The sequence below is a fragment of the Pinus tabuliformis genome, chromosome 3_2 (assembly GCF_031772625.1).
Source record: "Pinus tabuliformis cultivar Carrire ecotype Pingquan chromosome 3_2, CPIR1, whole genome shotgun sequence".
Classification (NCBI taxonomy): domain Eukaryota; kingdom Viridiplantae; phylum Streptophyta; class Pinopsida; order Pinales; family Pinaceae; genus Pinus; species Pinus tabuliformis.
The window spans coordinates 803,836,846-803,857,664 of NC_142302.1; the positions used below are offsets into that span (position 1 = coordinate 803,836,846).

Below are 20,819 nucleotides of genomic sequence, written 5' to 3' on the forward strand. Positions count from 1 at the left end.
TTTCGGGCAATGGCATTTTTGAATGTGCAAGATGCGTAAAAGTTATATTGCAAAATAGATATGGCTCGTCTTTCAAGCTTGATGAAGTTCCTTAAGAAAATTGCAAATAATACTATCCCATGTGTTACTGGTCACTGAATAAGTACTGGTTAATAAAGTCGGAGGATATTTCTAAATTGGGATATTGAAAATTGCCCTATTCCTGGGGAAGTCCATCCAGAGGATGTAGCAGGTAATATTAGGATGGCTCTTGGGTTGCATCCAATGGTTACAGGTGTTGTCACTATGCTCTCGGCATTATGGAGATTTTAATAATTTTCCTCCAAGACTGAGAGAAGGTTGTCAAAAGACTGGAGTCAACCTCATTGAGCTTCCCAATGGAAGGAAAGATGCAGCATATAAATCGATTTTAGTGTATATGTTTTCATTTTCTCTTCATAATCATCTTCCCTCTACCATTTTATTGATTTCATGAGATGTTTATTTTTCTCTTGCTTTGCACAAACTAGGGAAATGGGGGTATACAATTGTTCTTGCATTTCCAGATGGAGTGGGTGTCTCTTCTTCACTACACAATGATGGTCGATTTGTGTGGGATTAACCATGTTTGGCTTGAGGTGAAGGTCATGTTGGTTGTCTTTCAGGTGATGACTCTGTTATGCAAAATGATGAAGAATCTGACCATGGACAATATCAGAAACGTAAAATCAAAGAACTAATAACAGGTAAAACACTAACGAAAAGTAGATCCTACCAAGTGGGTCGTCGTACGATCGATCCCAATGGAGATCCCTTGAAACTAAAATCAAAACATCTCTATCGTTCGCAGAGAGAACAGATCCAGCATACAGAGAACGAGAAAAACGCGGTAGGAAAAGAGGAACCCACCTCAGCACGGCTGTTGATGTGGCCGACATCTGCAGCCACACTTGGAGTGCCAGCGATATCATAGAGCGCCAACTTTGACACCAGAGGATTGAGTTTCATCAGAAGAGCCAATGGCTGCCCGATACCCCCAGCAGCTCCCAACACAACAACCTTGCGTGGCGGACTTCCACCACTCGAATAAAACCTTCTCGGTATAACATTAGTTTTGAAAGAAGAAGATGATGCATTCTTCAGTGCAGATCCCACCAATCGTCGCATTGCAGAACTCATTTTTGCCGCTGGTAACACTGAAAGAATGCAAGCTGAAGGCAGATGAAGAAGAAGGGGGAGATTCCAGAGCTTAAAGGCCGAATCAATGGAGATGTGTGGATACGACTTTGTTAAAAGGGATTTTAAAGCCTCACGGTACTATGCAGGGCTTTGGTTTAATCTATTTTATTGCGAAATTCTTAGTTATTGACAATCAGACAGCTCGTGATAGAAATCCCTCTTTTGGGGGGACGAGGTTCGGGAATGGAACATCATGTGATCGAAATTTTCAGTTGGTCAAATGTTAATTAAGTTATTATAAAATAGAGATATTTTTTATTTTATTTTTTTAAATAAATTTAATAATATTAGGAGATTTTTATCAAACTCTGGTTAGGGGTCAGACTAGTTTACAATGTATTTAAACATTGCAAATCTCAGTGTGTTTAAAAGGAAAGTGTTTTTTTTTTAGGGGTGTTAGTTATTTATGGAATATGTCATATTGTGGATATTTTGATTGATATTGGACCATTTTAGTTGTTTGTTATGTATGTCGAATAGTCCAATCCCAAGGAATCCTCGAAAGTGGTGAATCTTTGCAGAGAATCTTTAAAAGTGGTGAATATGATGTTAGGGTGTTTTTTAAAAGGGAGTGATAATTGAGATAGCTATATATTTTAAAAGAATATGATTTTAGGGGTTATAAGAGTGCGAAGGACCATTTTCCATTCTAGGGAAAGGGAAAGGTTTATATTTAGGGATTAGGATAGTTTTTAATTTTTATTTCAAAGTAATAAGATCATTGAGGAAAGATATTATAAAAATATAATTGTTGATGGAGATTTATAATGATAATTAAATCTTTTTATAAAGGTATAAGGTAGGGTTAAAGAATGTTGTTATAAATAGTTTACAGGATAAATAAAGAGATAGAATTGTTTGAAAGAATGGAGTTATTTCATGCGCTTAGCGCAGTAAATAACAAGGTAGTTGGGTTAATGTAGCAAGTAAGTTAGATAAACGAGTATTTTAAAATAAAATCTGGCAAGTAAGGGTATTAATCCCATAAGAGTTCAGCCTTGAGCTAATAATGACATATTTTTGTAAGATTAGAGGATTTAGATTATATTACTGCGAGAAAAAACGTGATTATAACATAGATGGATTGGTTTGGTCTATCGTTAGGGAGGTCAAAGCAATAGAACATAAACAAAATTTTCATATTGCTCGCATTCTTTCTGACCTGAGAGTCTGGGAATTTAAACCAAAAACAAGGATATACATAGACAAAATTATATAAACTAAGAGACCAAAATACATTCTGAAACAAGTAGAAGAATAGAGACGGTATAGAGAGAGTTATCATTTTTCCTAGAGTTGCACTTGAGTTGTCATTCTACAGGGTGTTAAGTATGAGCTCGAGGGTGAGAGTCATCTCCTGTGGTTGATGGAGGCTGGGTAGTAGATAGAATTTGGTTGAGGTTGTCATCCATGTCATTCAGCATGTTCTCCATGTTGTTCATTCTGTCCAGGAGTTCTAACATCAAATAAGGAGCTCTTGTTAGGTGTCAACCCTGTCAGTAAGTACCCGGCCCATGAGTGTCTCAGTATGCCATTACAGGTTAATATTCTTAAGCAGAGGCCCTCGCCCTGGTGGAGTTTCTGTTATCATGAATATAATCTTGTGTTTCTCGCTCCACGTGATGATTTGGCACGTATCTTCTAGCCTAGCGAACTTGCCCTTTGATGTAAGCGATAGCTCACTACATGACCTCAAGAACGAGACATTGATAATGGTCCACGATGGCTCTGGTGGAATCCTGAGCATGGGAGGCATGCAGGGAGGGAGGAGTAGGAGAGGGGAGTGTACTCGATCTGCCCCTATGTTCTGCCTCTGTGGAGATGCTGGTGCAACATCGAACCATGATTGAGTGAGAGGTAGGGGTGGCAGAAAGTCGATTGAAAGGAGGAACAAGTCGATGGTGGGTAAAAATAAACTAGATAGAGGTTAACCTTTCTAACTGAAAGTGGGGGGGGGGGGGGGGGGGGTTAAAATTGTGAGGAGGCTCAGGTGAGGAAACCTGCAACAAAAATAAAGCCAAGCATGGGGACAGAGAGACAAGATCCGAAATTCCAAATCGGAGCAAGAAGAGAGGTTGTGGAAAAGAACCAATCTTGAAGTGAGTTGCAAGGGGAGTAAAGGAGAAGACCAAACTTGATTGATAGAGATCCTTGTAAAGGAGAGGCATGGATGATAACCGAAAGTGGAGATCCTAAGGGGTTGATTGCAAGTGCAAACGTCGGGGATTACATGGCACTTGCAAGCTAGATTCATTGATAGAGTGTTGCAGGACCCCATGACCATATGCCCTATTTTAAAGGCTTCGAGAATTGGCTGTATTTTTCTCTTAATGATCCAACATGATATGCTTTGCTTCTTTAAATGACAGTGGTGTACTCACCTACACAAAACCATGAATGTGTGCTCGATTCGAAGAGTGCGAGATGTACGAAATGATATTAGCCCACCTCCTTTCGTACAAATGCCTCTAATAACATAAATATCATCCTCTACTGAGAATTGTGATGGTGGTGGCAGATATGCCATGCAGGTCGCTGGGTGTGGGCATCTTGCCTCCCTCTCATATGATTACTACAGATCATGGTCAATCAGGAAAATTAATGTTGTGCACCCACCTTAGGGAACTTTGTCTTGTTCAACAATGTCTTGACATTCATGCTTCCATTGAGCAACAAAAATTTGTTCCCATAGAGATTCCATGACCTCTAAAGTGAAGTTGAGTCCTTCATTGGCAAGCATGTTTACCAACTTGTTGCCCTTTCTTAGTATCTGTTGGAAAGCGAGTGCATTGAAGTTTAGGAGTTGTTTTGTGATATTCTCTAGACTAGCCAAAAGTCTCCAACTCCTTTAGCTCGAGTAGCCCCGCCTACCACCATCTATTTGATCTCTGCAAAGAAATGTAGTAAGATCATTTCACAGACTAGGAAATTTGTTTTCCTTATGATTCACCCTCAGGACAAGAAGAAGATTGTGGCCACAAATTCCAAACATGGCTCCTCCACACAGTAGTAGCAGATGGAAAAGGTCATGGAGGAGTACAAGGACATTTTCACCTCACCTGCGGGGGTACCTCTCCATTGTCAGGTCAAGCACTCCATCGATCTGACCCCAAGCGCGTCATTCCCAATGGATCAATATATCGACGTTGTGTTCTGGATAAGAATGAGATCAAGAGGAAAATTCAGGAGTTGTTGCAGAAAGGGCACATTAGGAAAAGCTCATCACCCTGTGGGAGTCTGATTGTATTGGTACATAAGAAGGATGGGACCTGGAGACTCTATATTGACTATCGGGTGCCAAACAAAATCATTGTCTATAATAGGTACCCAATCCCATGGATTGATGACCTTCTGGACCAGCTCAAGGGGGCCAAATATTCCAGCAATATTAACTTGAAGTTTGGTTAATTCTGATGTGTGGAAGACTGCCTTCAAATCCAAGGAGGGACTTTTCGAATGGTTGGTCATGCATTTCAAGTTGACGAATGTTACTACAACCTTCATGAAGTTGATGGATGACATCTTGTGACCCTTCACCAATGCATTTGTGGTGGTGTATTTAGATGACATCTTAATCTTCAACCAAAGTTGGGAATGAACAAGAGGTTAGTCATGATGATAATACATGGAATGAATACTTTGATACAATTGTTATACTTTGTGGGTGTTATAAATAAGTTCAGTTATAAATTAATGGACGATATAAGTACATCATATAGTCTAATCTCTAACCTTGGAAAAAATAATGCATGTATCAATTATTTTAGGTTGGCAATGGAATCAGAACAAATGAGGAGTTTAATCATTTTGATAGACCAATACAAATACCTGCATATGGACGTGGCCTACGCCGTACAATTAAATCACGCAAAAAGAAATGGGTGGAAGAGGATATGACAATGGAGTTTGTAAATGAAATAGAAAGTCAACACAATGAACAAGAGGTTGGTCATGATGATACTACATGCATAGATGAATAATTTGAGACAATTGTTCTTTTTGGATGTTCCTAAGGTAGAAAATCTAAGAATATGAAATTAATGTGGCTTGTTTTTAAAATAATGTGTTCAAAAATAATATTTTTAATTTATTGTATACATGTATAATGTTGTTTTGTTGAGTAATTTATTGCGTATATCTTTGAAATGGATCCATGTTCTATACAGTAATTGCTATCTAACATTAAATAATGGTTGCATTTAATTATAGGTAAACGATGTTGATGATACACCTATTAATGATCAAGATCCAACTAGACCATTAAGAATTCAACGAGATGATCCAATTCATCCTTTAAACCATACTAGGAGAAGAAGAGAAGCATTGAAGAGAGCACTACCATGTGAAAAATTTGAGGAATTGATGAAATTAGCATACATTGATGACATGCCATCCACTACTCAGAGTAGAGATGTCGATGGAAATGTAATGCATGAAGAATGATAGTAATACGTATCCAGAAGATGGTATTGAAACTAGTAATTGTTCACGAATCCATAAGATTGTAAGGTCATTCTCATTATCATAATCATTGTCATCATCATCACCATCATCCTTGTCATTGTTATTGCCATCATTACATTATCATCATAATCACCATTCATGCCATCATCATCATCATTATGGACATTGTTTGCAATTGTTCATAATTGTAGATGTTGTAAGAAATATCATCAACCCAAAAAATGTGATCAGTGCTAGAAAAGGGTTGTTTAGGACACATTGATATATGTAAGAGAAATAACAACTCTATTTTTGACAGATGATCGATGATGATCATCATCACCACCATTATCATCGTCATTGTCATTTTTATCATCCCCATCATCATCATTAATGTAATTTCTATCGACATTGTTGTAATCATGCATCATCATCATTCATGCCATTATTGTTTTTGATGATGACCTAGATGAAAATGATGATCATGACACCAAAGATAATGCTTATGATTATGACAATGACAACATCTAAAATTGGGAAGATTCGCCAACGTCATTAGCATCGTCATCATCATAATCATTGCCATCATCATCATTGTCATTGTAACCACTATCGTCTTTATCATCATAATCACAATTCATGTCATCGCCATCATCTTCATTTTCATCATTGTCAATATTATTGACATTGTCATCAATTGTTCATAATTGTCAATGCCATAAGGAATATCATCAATGCAGAAAATATGATGAGTGTTGAAAAACGGATGCAAAAGCGAACATAGAAATGGGGGCAACAATAGAAGTAAAATTGGATGAAAAGTGGATACAACATAAGTAGATGCACAACAGCATGAAAAACCTGACACAAAAGTGGATGAAAAAGTAGATGCAGTTGTCAATGCAAACTTGGATGCAACCATGAAGGCAAAAGTGGAAGTAAACATGGGTCCAATGGTAGGTGTAAAACTTGGCACAAATTGTGGTGAAACAAATGTGGATGCAACAACGGAAACAAAAGTATATGCAAAAATGGATGAAACAAAAGTGGATGCAAACGTGGAAGAAAATGTGGTTGCAATGGTAGGCGTAAGATATGGTGCAACAAAAGTGGATGTAACAATAGACAAAAAATATGCAAAATAAGATGCAAAAATGGATGTAAAAGTGGAAGCAAACATTGATGCAACAGGCAAAACAAAATTGGATGCAAAAAATGGATATAATGTAAGTAGATGCAAAAGTAGATACAAAACAAGATGCAAAACCCAATGCATAAACCTGACATAAAAGTGGATGCAAAAATAGATGCAATATTTGATGCAAAAGAGGATGTGAACATGGATGCAAAATTGGAAGCAAACGTGGATACAACAGTGAGTGCAAAACATGGTGCAAATTGTGGCATAACAAAAGTGGATGTAATGATAGATGCAAAAAAAGAATCAAAGTATGATGCAAATGAAGATGTAAAAAGGGATGCAAAAAGTGAAATTTAAAATGGGTGCAACAGTGGATGCAAAATTGTGTGCAAAAGTGGATGCAATAGAAGTCGATGCAAAACGAGACACAAAACCCGATGCAAATCCCGGTCCAAAATTGGATACAAAAAGGGATGCAAAAATAGATGTAGTAGTTGATGAAAACCTAGACGCAAATGAGGATGCAAACGTGGATGCAAAATTATAATCAAAAGTGGGTGCAAAAGGAGGTGCCAAACTAGGCGCTAATTGTGGCACAAAAATATTAGATGCAATAGTGGGTACAATAATAGATGCAAAAGAGGATGTAAATATGGATGCCAAACAAGAGGGAAAAGTGGATGCAACAAAAGTAGATGCAAAATTTTATGCAAAACTAGACACAAAACTCGATGTAAAACTTGGCGCAAAAGGGATGCACAAATGGATGAAAAAATGGATGCAAAAAATGATTTAAAAAAGGATGCAAAAGTCGATGCAAAAGTTGATGCAAGTGTAGGTGCAAAAAGTGGATGCAAATGAGGATGCAAAAGTATGTCAAACAAAATTAGGTGCCAAACTTGATGAAAAACCTGGAACAAAACTTGGTGTAAAGGATGACACAAAACTTGGCATAAAATTTGGTGCAAAACGTGGTGCAAAACCTATTGCAATACCTGGTGCTAAACTTGGTGTAAGATTTGGTGCAAAACTTGATGCAAATTTTGTGTCAAGTTTTGCACCATATTTGATAAATGGATGCAAATAGCACCAAAAATGGGCTCTAGATGCAAAAAAAGAAGTAAAAAGGGACGCTAATCGCTGGTTTTGTTGTAGTGGCGAGAGCGAGGACGATTCTTCTGGAGGGAGTTCAATACCATATTGTCTCGAGTCTCCATGGGAAGGAGACTCCGTTTTCAATGTGGAAGACATTGAAGGATCTATATCAAAACAAAAACGACCAGAGGAAGTTGGTGCTGAAGGACAAGCTTAGGAAAATCTAGTGTGAAAAGGGCAACACAATCTCTACATATCTGAACAAGCTCACCACCTGTAGAGATGAGCTTAGAAGTGTAGGAATCACGACAGTCGATGATGATATGATGAGTCTTTCTCTTCTCGGTCTTCTTAAGCACTGGCATAGCTACCAAGACTCAGTGAATGGAAGAAAGGAACTACCAGATTGGGAACTACTGTGGTCAGATCTGATGCAGGAGGAGATCAGGAGGAGCACCAGAGATGGTTCTTCATCCAAGGAGGATGAAGAAAATTTCGCCTTAGCGAGTAAGGCAAGGAAAGGGAAGGAGAAGGATTCTCATCCCAAATCGAGTTCTTCTCATGGAGGGAAGAATATTGACAAATCTAAAGTGAGATGCTTTAATTGTCATGAGCTGGGCCATTATGCAACTAAGTGTCCATTGAAGAAATCCAAGAAGGGATCCTCGGAAGGATCTGAAGGTGAGGCATTGGCCTCTTAGTTTGAATTGGATTTTACCCTAATCACATGCATGGTTTCATCGATGATGGGTTGTGGTTGGTTTCTTGACAGTGGAGCCTCATTCCACATGACCGGTGATAAGAGTTTATTCAGTACCTTGGAAGAAAAAGACCTCCAGATGCACATAGAGATGGGTAATGATGGAAAGTATAATGTTTTAGGAGTGGGCACAGTTGCTTTTCAGAGGGAGCATGGAGCTCGCATCACCTTGATAGATGTGAAGTATGTGCCAGGACTGAAGAAGAACTTGGCATCGATCGCAATGTTGGAGGACAAAGGCTATGATGTAGTCTTCAATAAGGGAAAGGATTTCCTTAGACACATGACCACAAGACAGGTGAAGTAGATCGGTTCACGAGTCAAGAACCTATATGCTCTTGACGTTCAAGATGCATGCAAAGCCTTGAGGAGAAAGACAACTATTAGAGACTTTGTGGTTGAGAGGGAGAGTAAATTACCTCTCAACATGCAACACTAGAAGAAGTCTCAGACAATTATGGAGGAGCCACAATTGGTGAAGCAGTTTCAGGAGGTTGTGGAGTAGCCACAACAGGAGAAGCCGAGAGGAGGCCAAGTGGAGGCATCCACTCATGTAGAGACCTCCAATAGGGGGAAATTTCGAGCCAAGTGGGCAAAGGGATCACATGCAGCCATACCTCCAGGTGGGAGGTGGGGAGATGTGGAGTGATAGTCCCAAGAAGGCTGAAATAGGGGTAGGATCCTTGAGGTACTCAACCTCTTTAATTAGACCTTGCTACTGGAGCCCTGACGAGTAGTAGTAGGACTGGCTAAGTGGGTAGAGATAGATGTTGATGGAGCGACAAAGAGAGCTACAGTGCAGGAGTCACAAGACAGCGCAGAGCTAGCACGCTACAACAATGCGAGAGACACAGGAGTGTTGCACCAGTGCAGGATGACATAGAGAGGTGTGCAACGGTGCGAGATGCAGGTTATTGCAGTAGTGCAGAGGTCAGAGAGGGAGCACTTGTCAGCGACAGAGGGAGCTCCAGTATCAGAGGATGTTTCTAGCCCAATAGGGAGGTCAGTTGGGAGATCAGTGACTTACTTCTCAGTAACTAAGTTGCAGTGCAACATTGGGCAACACGATGCAACATGATGAGAGGAGGTGCAGTGCGGATGCAGCGCTGGGAGATAAGACTAGCAACAGCACGGATGCAGTAGGAGGAATCAGTGTGATCGATGCAGTCGTAGATCAAAGTGACAGAGTCTAGAGCAGTCAGATACTAAAGAGCACAGAGGTGCGGAGTTTTTAGTCAACAGAGGCAATAACAGTTAGAGACTTTGGTGAGAGACGCATCATTCTGATTCAGGTTGGATATTTTTGTTTCTGGAGTTGCTGGAGTAACAACACTTCAGAGAAGAGTTGAATGCAAAACATTCCAAAGGTTCAGGATCATGTTCGAGTTGAATGCCTTTCTTGTTGAGAGGGAGTGTTGAAAATAGCAACAAGAAATACTATAAGTAGCATTGCTATAAATAGCATTTCATGTACCGTGTGGAAAATAGCAACAAGGAATGATAAAATAGAAATGTTAAAAATAGCATTGCTATAAATAGCATTTCAGGATATATTACAATTTTAATTAGTCCCTGAATTAAAATTCAAAATTAGTCTCACTAGTTGTTTGAAAAATAATTAATTAATTCATCTTGAGTTAATTAGTTGGAGAAAATCAAACATGAAGTCTTTGTGAAGACATGCAACAGTTATCCCTTTGATTGAGGAAGTTATCCCTTAATTAAGGAGATAAGAATGAGTTGTATTTGAGTTGTAATTAGTTAGCTCATTTAACTGAACTAAGTCCAGTTAAATTAGTTCCAAACAGTTGGTGGAACTAATTGTGAGTTCAGTCAGTTAATGCATGCATGCAGGCAACTAGTGTTCTCTAGATAACTGAATATTCTCTCATAAATAACTCATGCATGTCAGTTCAGAGAAAGACCCAGTTGAGATTAAAGGAAGGGACAACGTACTATCAGTTGGAGGAATTTTCCTATAAAAGAAACTCATCCATGTAGGAGGAATTAATTCCTTCAGGATTGCACAATTATTTAAGAGGTCAGAGCAGTGTGTGAGGGATTATTACACACAGGTGGTAGCTTGAGGACCAAGAGAAACTATGCAAAGAAATAGGAGGCTTGGAGGACTAAAGGAAGGCATATGTGTTGTCTATTTTGTCTATGAGCAACAGTGAGGGATTGTACTAAGAGCTGGACAGCTGTGAGAGCTAAAGCTTTGTGTAATCCTGAGATATTTCCACTTGTATGATAATACAGATAGCCGTTTTTTTAGCTAAGGCTTTCCCTAGAGTATTCTTCTATGTTTCATGTGTGATTGAATCTTCTTCTCTGTTATATGTATTCTATTTGATCTTGCTCAAAATTGATTAAGCTTCCGCAAGTTTGATTGTAGAAGTAGATTAAGTATTTTTCTTTAATACATTGCGTAATCAGTTTAATCTACAGTGAAATTTCTAGCACTTATATAATTCTACTCTCAACCGCTAAACTATATTTATTCTAATTTCATTCTTATTCTCATGGTATAAATCTACAAAAACATAAATTATATACTTCCACATGCAAACAATTATCTCAACTTTCCATTTTTATTTTTTATTTTCAACTTTCCATTTTTATTTATTACTTTCAATAATAAGAATTACATGAATCTCTTCCCCTTTCAATTCCTTTTATAAATAATTCTCATAATCATTAAAATGATATGCTAATACTCTTGCAAGAGACTCCATTCAATTCCTTTTATAAATGATTCTCATAATCATTAAAATGATATGCTAATATTTCGTTTCTATATCAAACTTATATTTAAATTTCTATATCAAACTCATATTTAAACTGATAAAAACAAAGGACCTTAACCCAATAAAAAACTCACGTAAACTTTCCCACCATACTCCAACCCTCATTATATTAAGTGTATTCCAATTATATGTCAACATTGCAGAGTTGTTTTCTTTGCTCTCCGGTTAGCATATATTTGAACTACATTAAATATTTTACTTCAAATGTGGGATTACTAAACATTAACTCATATATATGTATAAGCGCAAGGATTCTAGATTGTTTTATTACGAGTAGGAAAGCTACCTCTATTTTCCATGTATTCTACTAATGCACTGACTCAATCAACGACTCAAATCAATCAAAGTCATATCAATGGTTAATAATGACTATGGTTTTTTTTATGAGATTTTAATGAACTTTTGGTTCTGTTTTCATACATTCACTTTTACTCCAATTTTTCTCCTAGTTGTATTTGTTATCGTGGCTAGGGTTTTGTTGGTTCTGCAATGGCATGTGCTATCTCCTTCAAAACATTGCAACAGGTGTATATTAGTTGTTTTCTCTTGAGTGTGTAGTTTACATCTATTGCACATCGACAATTGACCTCACAATTTGTCAAATGGAAGGGTTTACTTGTCCATTTAATTATGAAAATCATGCACAAAGGTATGCCTTTCTTTAAAAGGCTGGTAACCAGTAATAAATTTCCATTCCTATGTTTTCATTCGAAGTATTTTGGTCTATGTACTAATATTTTTGAATGTTCATTTTCCATTGCTACCAAAATTTTCTTTGTGGTCTTGTTTTGACCTATACAGGTAATATGAAGGAGTATATCAACATATTCATAACCCAAGAGGTAAATATTGTTGTTACACCTAAAATCCTTTCTTATCATCTTGAGAGTATCAATTTATTCTGGCCATTCTCATGTATTTGTGTTGCGCTCCCTGTTAATAGCGGTGTCGAAGGATAATCCAACGCTCCCTGTGTGTTTCGTGGCATGTGCTTAATACTAGGGATGTGTTTGTTTACTAACACCTGCGGGTTTTAGTGTAACGACAATTGTGACTCCAACAAGTGTTATCGGAGCCAAATGTCTCGAGTTCGAAACACACCTGGCTCGCATTGGGGGGGGAGATTGTTGCGCTCCCCGTTAATGGCGGTGTCGAAGGATAATCCAACACTCCCCATGTGTTTCGTGGCATGTGCTTAACACTAGCGATGTGTCTATTTACTAACACCTGTGAGCTTTGGTGTAACGATAATCGTGACTCCAACAATTTGTTTCCATTTACTCTTTCTAAAGGGATATAGAATGTAAATGTAATTTATGGTATCAAGAGTAGAAACAACGTTTTAGCCCCTATTTGAAGGAAATAATTTGAGTTCAACGTTTTAAGTCATTCGACTATGCGCCAATTTATTTTTCTACTGTTAGGGTTTTTCGAGGGGATTTTCCTCTTTCCTCGTCATGGTAGCTCCACTATAGTAAATTGTTTTTGTCTGTACACTTTTAGTATACCTTTCTCTTTCTTTATTCACTAAATGTGTAGTCACATCTGCGACGACATTGCATATTAGTACTTGGGTTCTGCGCTTATATTTCTTCCCCACTGTATATGTATTAGCTAAGTCATAGGCAGGTTTCCTTTCTTATATCTAACCCTAAGGTCTTGGGTTGCAGCAAAGGGTTATTTTCTTTTCCTTAGCCTTGTGTAACCTGAGCTTTGTGGAGAATCTTTTATTACTTTTATGAAAAAAAATTTCGAGAAGCTTTGTTGTCTGTAATAAACATTTCCATTTTTTAATCATTTTTCATTCACACTGTTATGGAATTCTTCTTTACCCATCTCCTTTTTCCTTGTTCTCTTATTATAGTTATTTTTTTTTATGATTTCTCTTTTGCGAGATGGGAGTCTTGAGTGACTCATAACTTAACAATGTAATAATTTACTTCTCTATCAATTAGACTTACTGCTACTAAACCTTTAATTTTTTAATTTTTGTTTTTATGTTAAGCACTCATGTTAACCACCGAAATGTTGTTTGTGTTTCTTTGCATGTGTTTCCTACTTCAAAACTTTGAACGACTCCTGGAGCTGTCTTTTGGAATTCTCGTTTATGAAACTCACAAATTCATTTTGTTTCCTCTCCAGGTTGGAACTACCTCACAATATTTATGGGTTCTCATATATGTTGAGAATTTCGTCTTATACAGACAATGTTTACTATCTTAATGACCTTCCTTGTCATTATTTCTTGGCATACATCGCAGTGGTGGAATTTAAGAATTACTTCTCGCTTTTTATTATTATTAAGACTAGTATTGATGTCACATTCCGACTAACACAATTATGTATAACTGTTTCAAAGAAATACCTCTTCAATTATGTCCAAATTATGTATATATATATAAAAGAAATACCTCTCCAATTAAGTCCAAAATCGACTGGAATATATATATATATATATATATATATAGACTTATTCATGAGAAATAATCATGTCTGTCGATTTTTGGTTCTTGTGGTTTATTAAAATTATTGTTTGCCTTCTATACATTTTATATTTGCATATGTAAGACATTTTTTTTAAATATGTTTCTTCCTTATTTAAAAATATTTTTTTTAAATATGTTTATATTTAATACTACAAGTTTGACATCTAAGATCTTTCTCACTTATTATACGCAAGTTTTTCCTGTACATTCGTAGCGCGCAATTAGATCATAGTAAATATGATTACTATAAGTTTTTTGTACACAACTTTAGCTATACATATAAATACCTTATTTCTACTAACCTTGAGGAAATTAAAATAATTATTTTTTAGTTGATTAAAGAAAATAGTGTTTTCTCTTCTGAAGGTCTAGGAGATTTTCTAAGAGATATTGTATGGTTATTATGGAGCAACATTTTCATATAACTAAACATTTTCACACTATTTAATATTGTAACTTAACTTTCTGTCTATCAATATTTCAATCAATGCAATCAACTAACAAAAAATGTAGCTTTATAATTTTATATTCTCAATTTCTTTTTATTCTTCCTTCTTTTAACTATAATTTGATATAAAAACAAAGTGTAAAGAAAGGTACTATGTTAGAACATGTATTCAATTGGCTACTATTTTTCAATCAGAATAATTCAGTCTCAAAAAAAATAAATAATTTGCATGTAGATATAAGACAATAGTGTTAGCAATACCAACTTGTAAACTTTTTCTAGAGAACGATTCATTAAGTACTTGACTCCTCCCAACCTTGACACAACCTTTGCTGGTCCCCCGAGCAATTAGGCCTTCCAATCTCTTTTTGTATCTCTTTTTATATTTGAAAACTGTGAGGAAAAAGCCAAAAATTTCAAACATATTATCCATCTACCACTATTTGGGTGGTTATTAACTACCTCCACCTCATGAGCTGGTGGGAGTTAGTTAGTTGCTCATTAATGAGCTCTTGTTTCCCACTTCTTAATACAAATCTTTTTCTTCTAGGAAACATAGAATTGGTCAATATAATAAATTTAGAGTATCTAATCACGAAGAAGAAATGCCTAAGACTTATTGATGGATAAAATAATTTTCAAAAATAAGTTGCAACATTTTTCCTCTTTCAGCCATTTGTAATTCAACCATTAATTTAAAATTAAACTTTTACACATGTAATTAAAATGAATTCGTTAAGCTGACGGATATCAAACCTAGTTTATTTGAGATGAAGCATAGGGGTAGTCAAAGTGGAAGAGAAACCAACCTTCGAGTAGAATAAAGCGGAGCAATCCCAATAAATAAGTTCTCTAGAAATAAGAAGCTAGAGGAATGTCAATTGGATATATCTTTTAGTGTGGGGTAGTCCATTGATTAACATAGGTTGGAAAATAAACAAGACTCAAATTGACGAATAATATGAGGGGTGTAAAAACTTTATTGCATGAAGGAAACCAGTTGTGAGACAAAATATTATCAACCACGTAAAGCATTGAAGGAATAGATATAAGAAAGACTTAGATTATATGTAATAGTTACATTATTAACAGCTTGCTTGATGATTTCCTTATTGTAATAGATGGTCTGCCTTCTACAAAAATGGATGATAAAAGAGGTGTCAATTTGTTCAATCAATTTTTGGTTCTTGGTCGTGTATTATGGTCTTGGAAGAAAGAAGAATGATTAGAAAACCTTTTATGAATGGGATAAGTTACGGACCACTAAATGACTATAGCACACACATTTATGCCAAAGTGTCTTAAAAAAGATTTCATGTTTGATAATTGTAATAAAAGATTGTGAAAGGATAAAAATAAAACAAAGAAGATGAAATTCTTTTTCTATTCATTGAAATTTTAAATAAACTATTCAAAATCCATATTAAACCCATGTATCATAACCAACCCCATCACAAAAATTAAAAAGCCAACAAAATTCCTTTTCGTTTCCAAAATAAATTACATTTGATATTAAATTTCTTACTATCTGAATTATTCTTTTTATTATAAAATTTAAATGAAATACTCATTCAATAAAATCAGTTTAAAAATCCTTATAAATATAAATAGAGAATGTGAAATGATTGTGCAAATTTCTTTGCTATCCTGCCAAAATCCAATTTATTGAGTGCGATCCATGTATTTTTAAGAGGAAGTCCTTGTGACATGTTGGATTACGATATAGGCTTGAATTTCTTTACGCGGTGGTTTTGAAAATGTTTAAGATTGGATGACCATATAGGCTTGAATTTCTTTACGCGGTGGTTTTGAAATTGTTTAAGATTGATTTATATATAGAGATTCATAAATTTATCAAAAATTGTTATATTTTGATAAATATTTTTTTTAAACATAATTTTTTTTAACTATAATTTTTAGATTTATATTAATTCTATATATGTATAAATGTTCATATACTATGTGTTGACTTCATATAAATATCAAATGATTTATAGAAGAACATTAATAGAATGCTTTATTTAAAGTAAATATTGAAATATAATATTTATTATTCACATTAAAATAACATTGTTATCGTAGAGAATTCTTCACAAGAAAACTGTGTATATGAACAACTACGAAGATATAAACTGAGAATCTATTTTTTTTAATAATATTATAACAATAACCTTAAAATTTATTACGCCGTAAGGCGTTCCCTCTGAGATGAAATTTCCTGTGGTCTTTGCTGTCATCGTTATCGTCCGTCTGATTTGATGTTAGACGATTCGAATAATGGCTACCGTTGGATCAAATATCCGGTTGAGGTGAAGGTGGAGCGTTATGGGTTGTGAAATTGAAGAGTTTTATTTTTTCAGTATTTCTGTGGGTAAATTAGCTGCAACTCCATTCGCAACAAAACAGACTCGTCTAAGGGCGGATTGACACTCGCCTCGTTGATACCACCTCGTCTCGTTGATACAAATTCGTCATTCTGTTTTTGATTTGGTAAACTGCTCACCCTATAGATGTCTGTTCAGAAAAAAAATAGTTGAAATACGGCGATGACCCTGGAAGAAGTTAATGCTTATTATTTATTATTTCGATTTCAGACTGAACCTGTCACAAATTAAAAGGGTTTACTATTGTGCGGAAGGGTTTTACTATTTTTTCGATTTCAACGTATTTCAATACACAGGTATGCGTTTTAATTTTAATTTTTCTCTATTTTCCTTTGGCAATTATTGGTTATTAATTTGGTCTAGTGAATGATTTGAAATAAGCTCCGATTTGCAGTAGGTTAAGCAAGAGGATTTACTATTGAGAAAGTAGATGATACGAGGGATGCTTTTGTTTCAATTTAAAGGGCTGACATTTTCTTGCATATGTTTTGTTCGTTTGGGCTGTTTATCTCATTTATATATAATCAATATGGTGGCAGATTCTGATTGTTTTCTAATTTTTGTGCGTAGCCATTGAGGAGATGAGATGATGTTCGAGTGAAGGAGAAACAACGAATTTGTATGTAGCCATTGAGGAGATGAGATGATATGCTAGTGAAGGAGAAACGTCGAAGAATATGGTTAGTTACTTTTCTTGGATGAACTTCCTTTGCTTCAGCTGCTAGACAAAACTAGGATCACATGGAGGGTTGCCACTAAACCTTCTCAACAAAATCACATCAACTGCTAGATAATGACATTATGGAGGGCTTTTACTATTCTTCAAATATCATTTTCAGATTGATTTCTAAAGGGACCATCCCTTCTCATAACTGCATCCTCTATTTTTATTGGCTTCAGGGCACCTCTTATGAAGGTTTCAAAGAAATGAATATATATTCCTTATTGATTTGCAAGTTGGCTCATCAAGGCTATGTTGATTGCATGACGAGACTACGTTTTCAACGCCCATCACGACCAGAAAATCTTCATATGCATTAATCTCGATAATTATACAGGTAGACTCAAAACCGTGACATTCTGGTGTATTGCCCACAATGCGGTCGATGCTTTTTAAGTGGTTTTTCAGTCGCCCTAAGGTTTCAAATTTTCATTATTTGTCTTAAAGTGACTTGTGTGGGTTTTTATGGATTTCTTTACAGTTGGATTGTTTTTTATATTTGTAGAACTTGAGATCAAATCATAAGAAGAAAACATATAATGTTTGACTGTGTTTTAAGAAATTCTACATTATACTTGTTTAGCGGTTTATTTAATTTTGTTATGAGTTGAGTTTCCATGAAGTGATTATTTTTAAAATTAAAAATATTTTGTTCTTGTGATAAAAATATAATAAAGTTATTTAAATTTCTCTTCGATTGACAAATAAATGATTTGCGCAACGATTTAGGTGCTATGATTAAGAAACAGATTTAATAAAGCATTAGAAATTGTGAAAATGGTAAATCCAGCAAAACATTCAACCACTGGATGTGCTGAGTGAAATTTCATAATTGGTGCTGATAGAAGGAAAGTACAACATCAAAGAAAAGTACTTTCATAATTGGTGCTGATAGAAGGCAAGTGAAACATCAAAGAAAACTACTTGTCTGAAACTCCACTGCCAAGTAACGAAAAGCACGATCATAGAGAACACACATGGAGATTGGTTTCACAATCTGAGCTTCATCACCGGATGAGTTGCATGATGCCATTAATGAATTCTGAATATTTAATACAAACCCAATAAACCATGGTGTCCAAAAGTCGAATTGTTCTTCTAATGCAGTGTTGATTTTAATTCAGAACCACCCAGAAAAAGACGATGAGAATGAAATGGATCGTGATTAATGGAATATTTTTCACTCTAATCATGTCTTATTTATTAATACTAAATTAATGTTAGTTTTAGAAAATAAAAATTAATCTGGTCTTACTTATTCATACTAAATTTGAATGTATGTTATTTTTCAGAAAATAGAAATTAATCGTATCTTATTTATTCATACTAAATTTGAATGAATGTTATTTTCAGACAATAAAAATGAACAATGGCATCGTATGAAAGGTCAATTACTCTGTCCACTATTTAATTTCCAGCTATTATGTGATTGATGATATGGCCTGAAATTTAATTTCTGGTTAATTAAATTCAGCAAGTTATTTGTTTAATTAAGATCATAAGGGCATTAGTCATCCGGCCATTCTTACTGTAGTGTGCCTTACCCTAATGGCAGTAACCCTCAAAGGGATGAGGCCAATGATCATGCATGTTGGATTTTGAGAAGTGCAAGTGTGTCCGCTTTCTAATATTAAGCAGTCCACCAGGTTTTCATTTTTCACTGTTGTGTCCATTGTGACCTACCCAAATCGCAGGAGTCTTAAAGGGCAGAGGATGTGTGATGGTGCATATTAGATACTAGGCAGTCCTCTTGAATTCCTTTCTTGTTGTAGTCTGCCCTAAACTAATGGTAGGAGTTTCAAAGGGATGAGACTGTGTGATGGTGCATGTCAGACACTAAGCATTCCATCAGTATTCAGTTCATAATGTAGTGTGCCCTGTCCTGATCCCTGACGGTAGGAAGTCTCAAAGGAATGAGGATGGGAAATGGTGCATATTCATTTTGAGTAGTGGGTGTGTCTACTTTTTAAAAATAAACTGTCCATGAGGATTCCATTCTTACTGCATTATGCCCTATCCTCATGGCAGGAATCTCAAAGGGGATGAGATTGGGGTAACGACGCATATTGGATACTATGCAGTCCACTCATATTACATTCTTACTGTAATGGACCCTACCCAAATGGCATGAAATATCAAAGGCACGAGGCTGGGAGACGGGGTATAATGTATTTTGAGAAGTTCAGGCGTGTCTACTAAATCTCGAAGGTAAGAGGCTGGTTGATGGTGGATACTGAATCCTAGGCAGTCCCCCAGGGTTACATTCTTGTTGTAGTGTGTTCTATCTGAAGGTAAGAGTCTCAAAGGGGTGAGGCTAGGTGATGATGCGTATTGGATATTAAGCAGTCCACCAGGATTGCGTTCTTCCTGTAGTCTGTCCCACCCTAATGGCAGTGGCTCCATGGATTACTCTGTCGACGAGGTCTTGAATCTGAAGAAGAAGACAATTCGAATTGGGTTGGACATCGGAGGAGGAACAGGAACTTTCGCCATGAGAATGAGGGAGCAGAATGTAATAATTATTACGACTTCCATGAACTTGAACAGGCCCTTCAACAGTTTCATTGCCTCCATAGGGGTTATTCCCATGTATATCACTATAACACACAGGCTGCCATTCTTTGAAAATACTTTGGACATTGTTCATTCTATGCATGTTTTGAGCAATTGGATTCCCACACAGCTGCTCGAATTTGTACTCTATGATATCTACAGGATTCTGAGGCCTGGAGGCCTGTTCTGGCTAGATCATTTTTTCTGTACAAAGGATCAGCTGAAGATCTATGTGTCCATGATTGAGCAGCTAGGGTATAAGAAGCTGAAATGGTCTGTTGCCCCTAAGTTGGATAGAGGGCCCGAGCTCAAAGAAATGTATATCTCTGCTCTCTTGGAGAAGCCACTTAAGAGGCAGTGAGCAGGCTACTTGTAGATGCAGTTTTAAGTTTCATGGGCTTAAGGTCCCTTAACTTAAAACAAATAAACATTTCTCTCCGTAATGTATTTTAATTTTCAATTATGGGAATATATATGATGCCCTTGCTTGTCTTTAAGATATTTGCCACTTTCAGTGTATGGTTCATGTATCTGGGTTTGATTTAGGGCTCCAAGATTTTCATATTCATATTAATATATAAAACAGATCTGCAATTTGAATTTCTGGATTTTCTACCGTGCCGTGGTTTTCATTAATTTTTGAAACAATGTGGATGGTTCGTCTGTAATGGTCAAGGGCTGAAATTCAATGGCCATGTTTAGTAGGTTTTGACTGCAATGGTGAAACTGCAAATTAACTGGAATTCATCGAGATTGAATTACG

The 20,819-nt window shown here is 36.1% G+C and overlaps 1 protein-coding gene across 1 annotated transcript; it reads left to right on the top strand.

The window, feature by feature from the left end:
- The first annotated feature begins 19,511 nt into the window (after window positions 1-19,511).
- Window positions 19,512-20,417, top strand: LOC149183030 (putative methyltransferase At1g29790). Its single transcript, XM_089414784.1, has 2 exons — window positions 19,512-19,607; window positions 19,779-20,417. The coding sequence occupies exons 1-2, from the start codon at window positions 19,512-19,514 to the stop codon at window positions 20,415-20,417; spliced, it is 735 nt and encodes a 244-aa protein (XP_089270910.1).
- Window positions 20,418-20,819: the final 402 nt, after the last annotated feature.

Bases quoted from the DNA above. Each gene is read 5' to 3' on its own strand.
- LOC149183030 (XM_089414784.1), top strand. From the start codon at position 19,512: ATGCCCTATCCTCATGGCAGGAATCTCAAAGGGGATGAGATTGGGGTA. The intron at 19,608-19,778 runs GTAATGGACCCT...TTCTTGTTGTAG, and splicing joins ACTCATATTACATTCTTACT to TGTGTTCTATCTGAAGGTAA.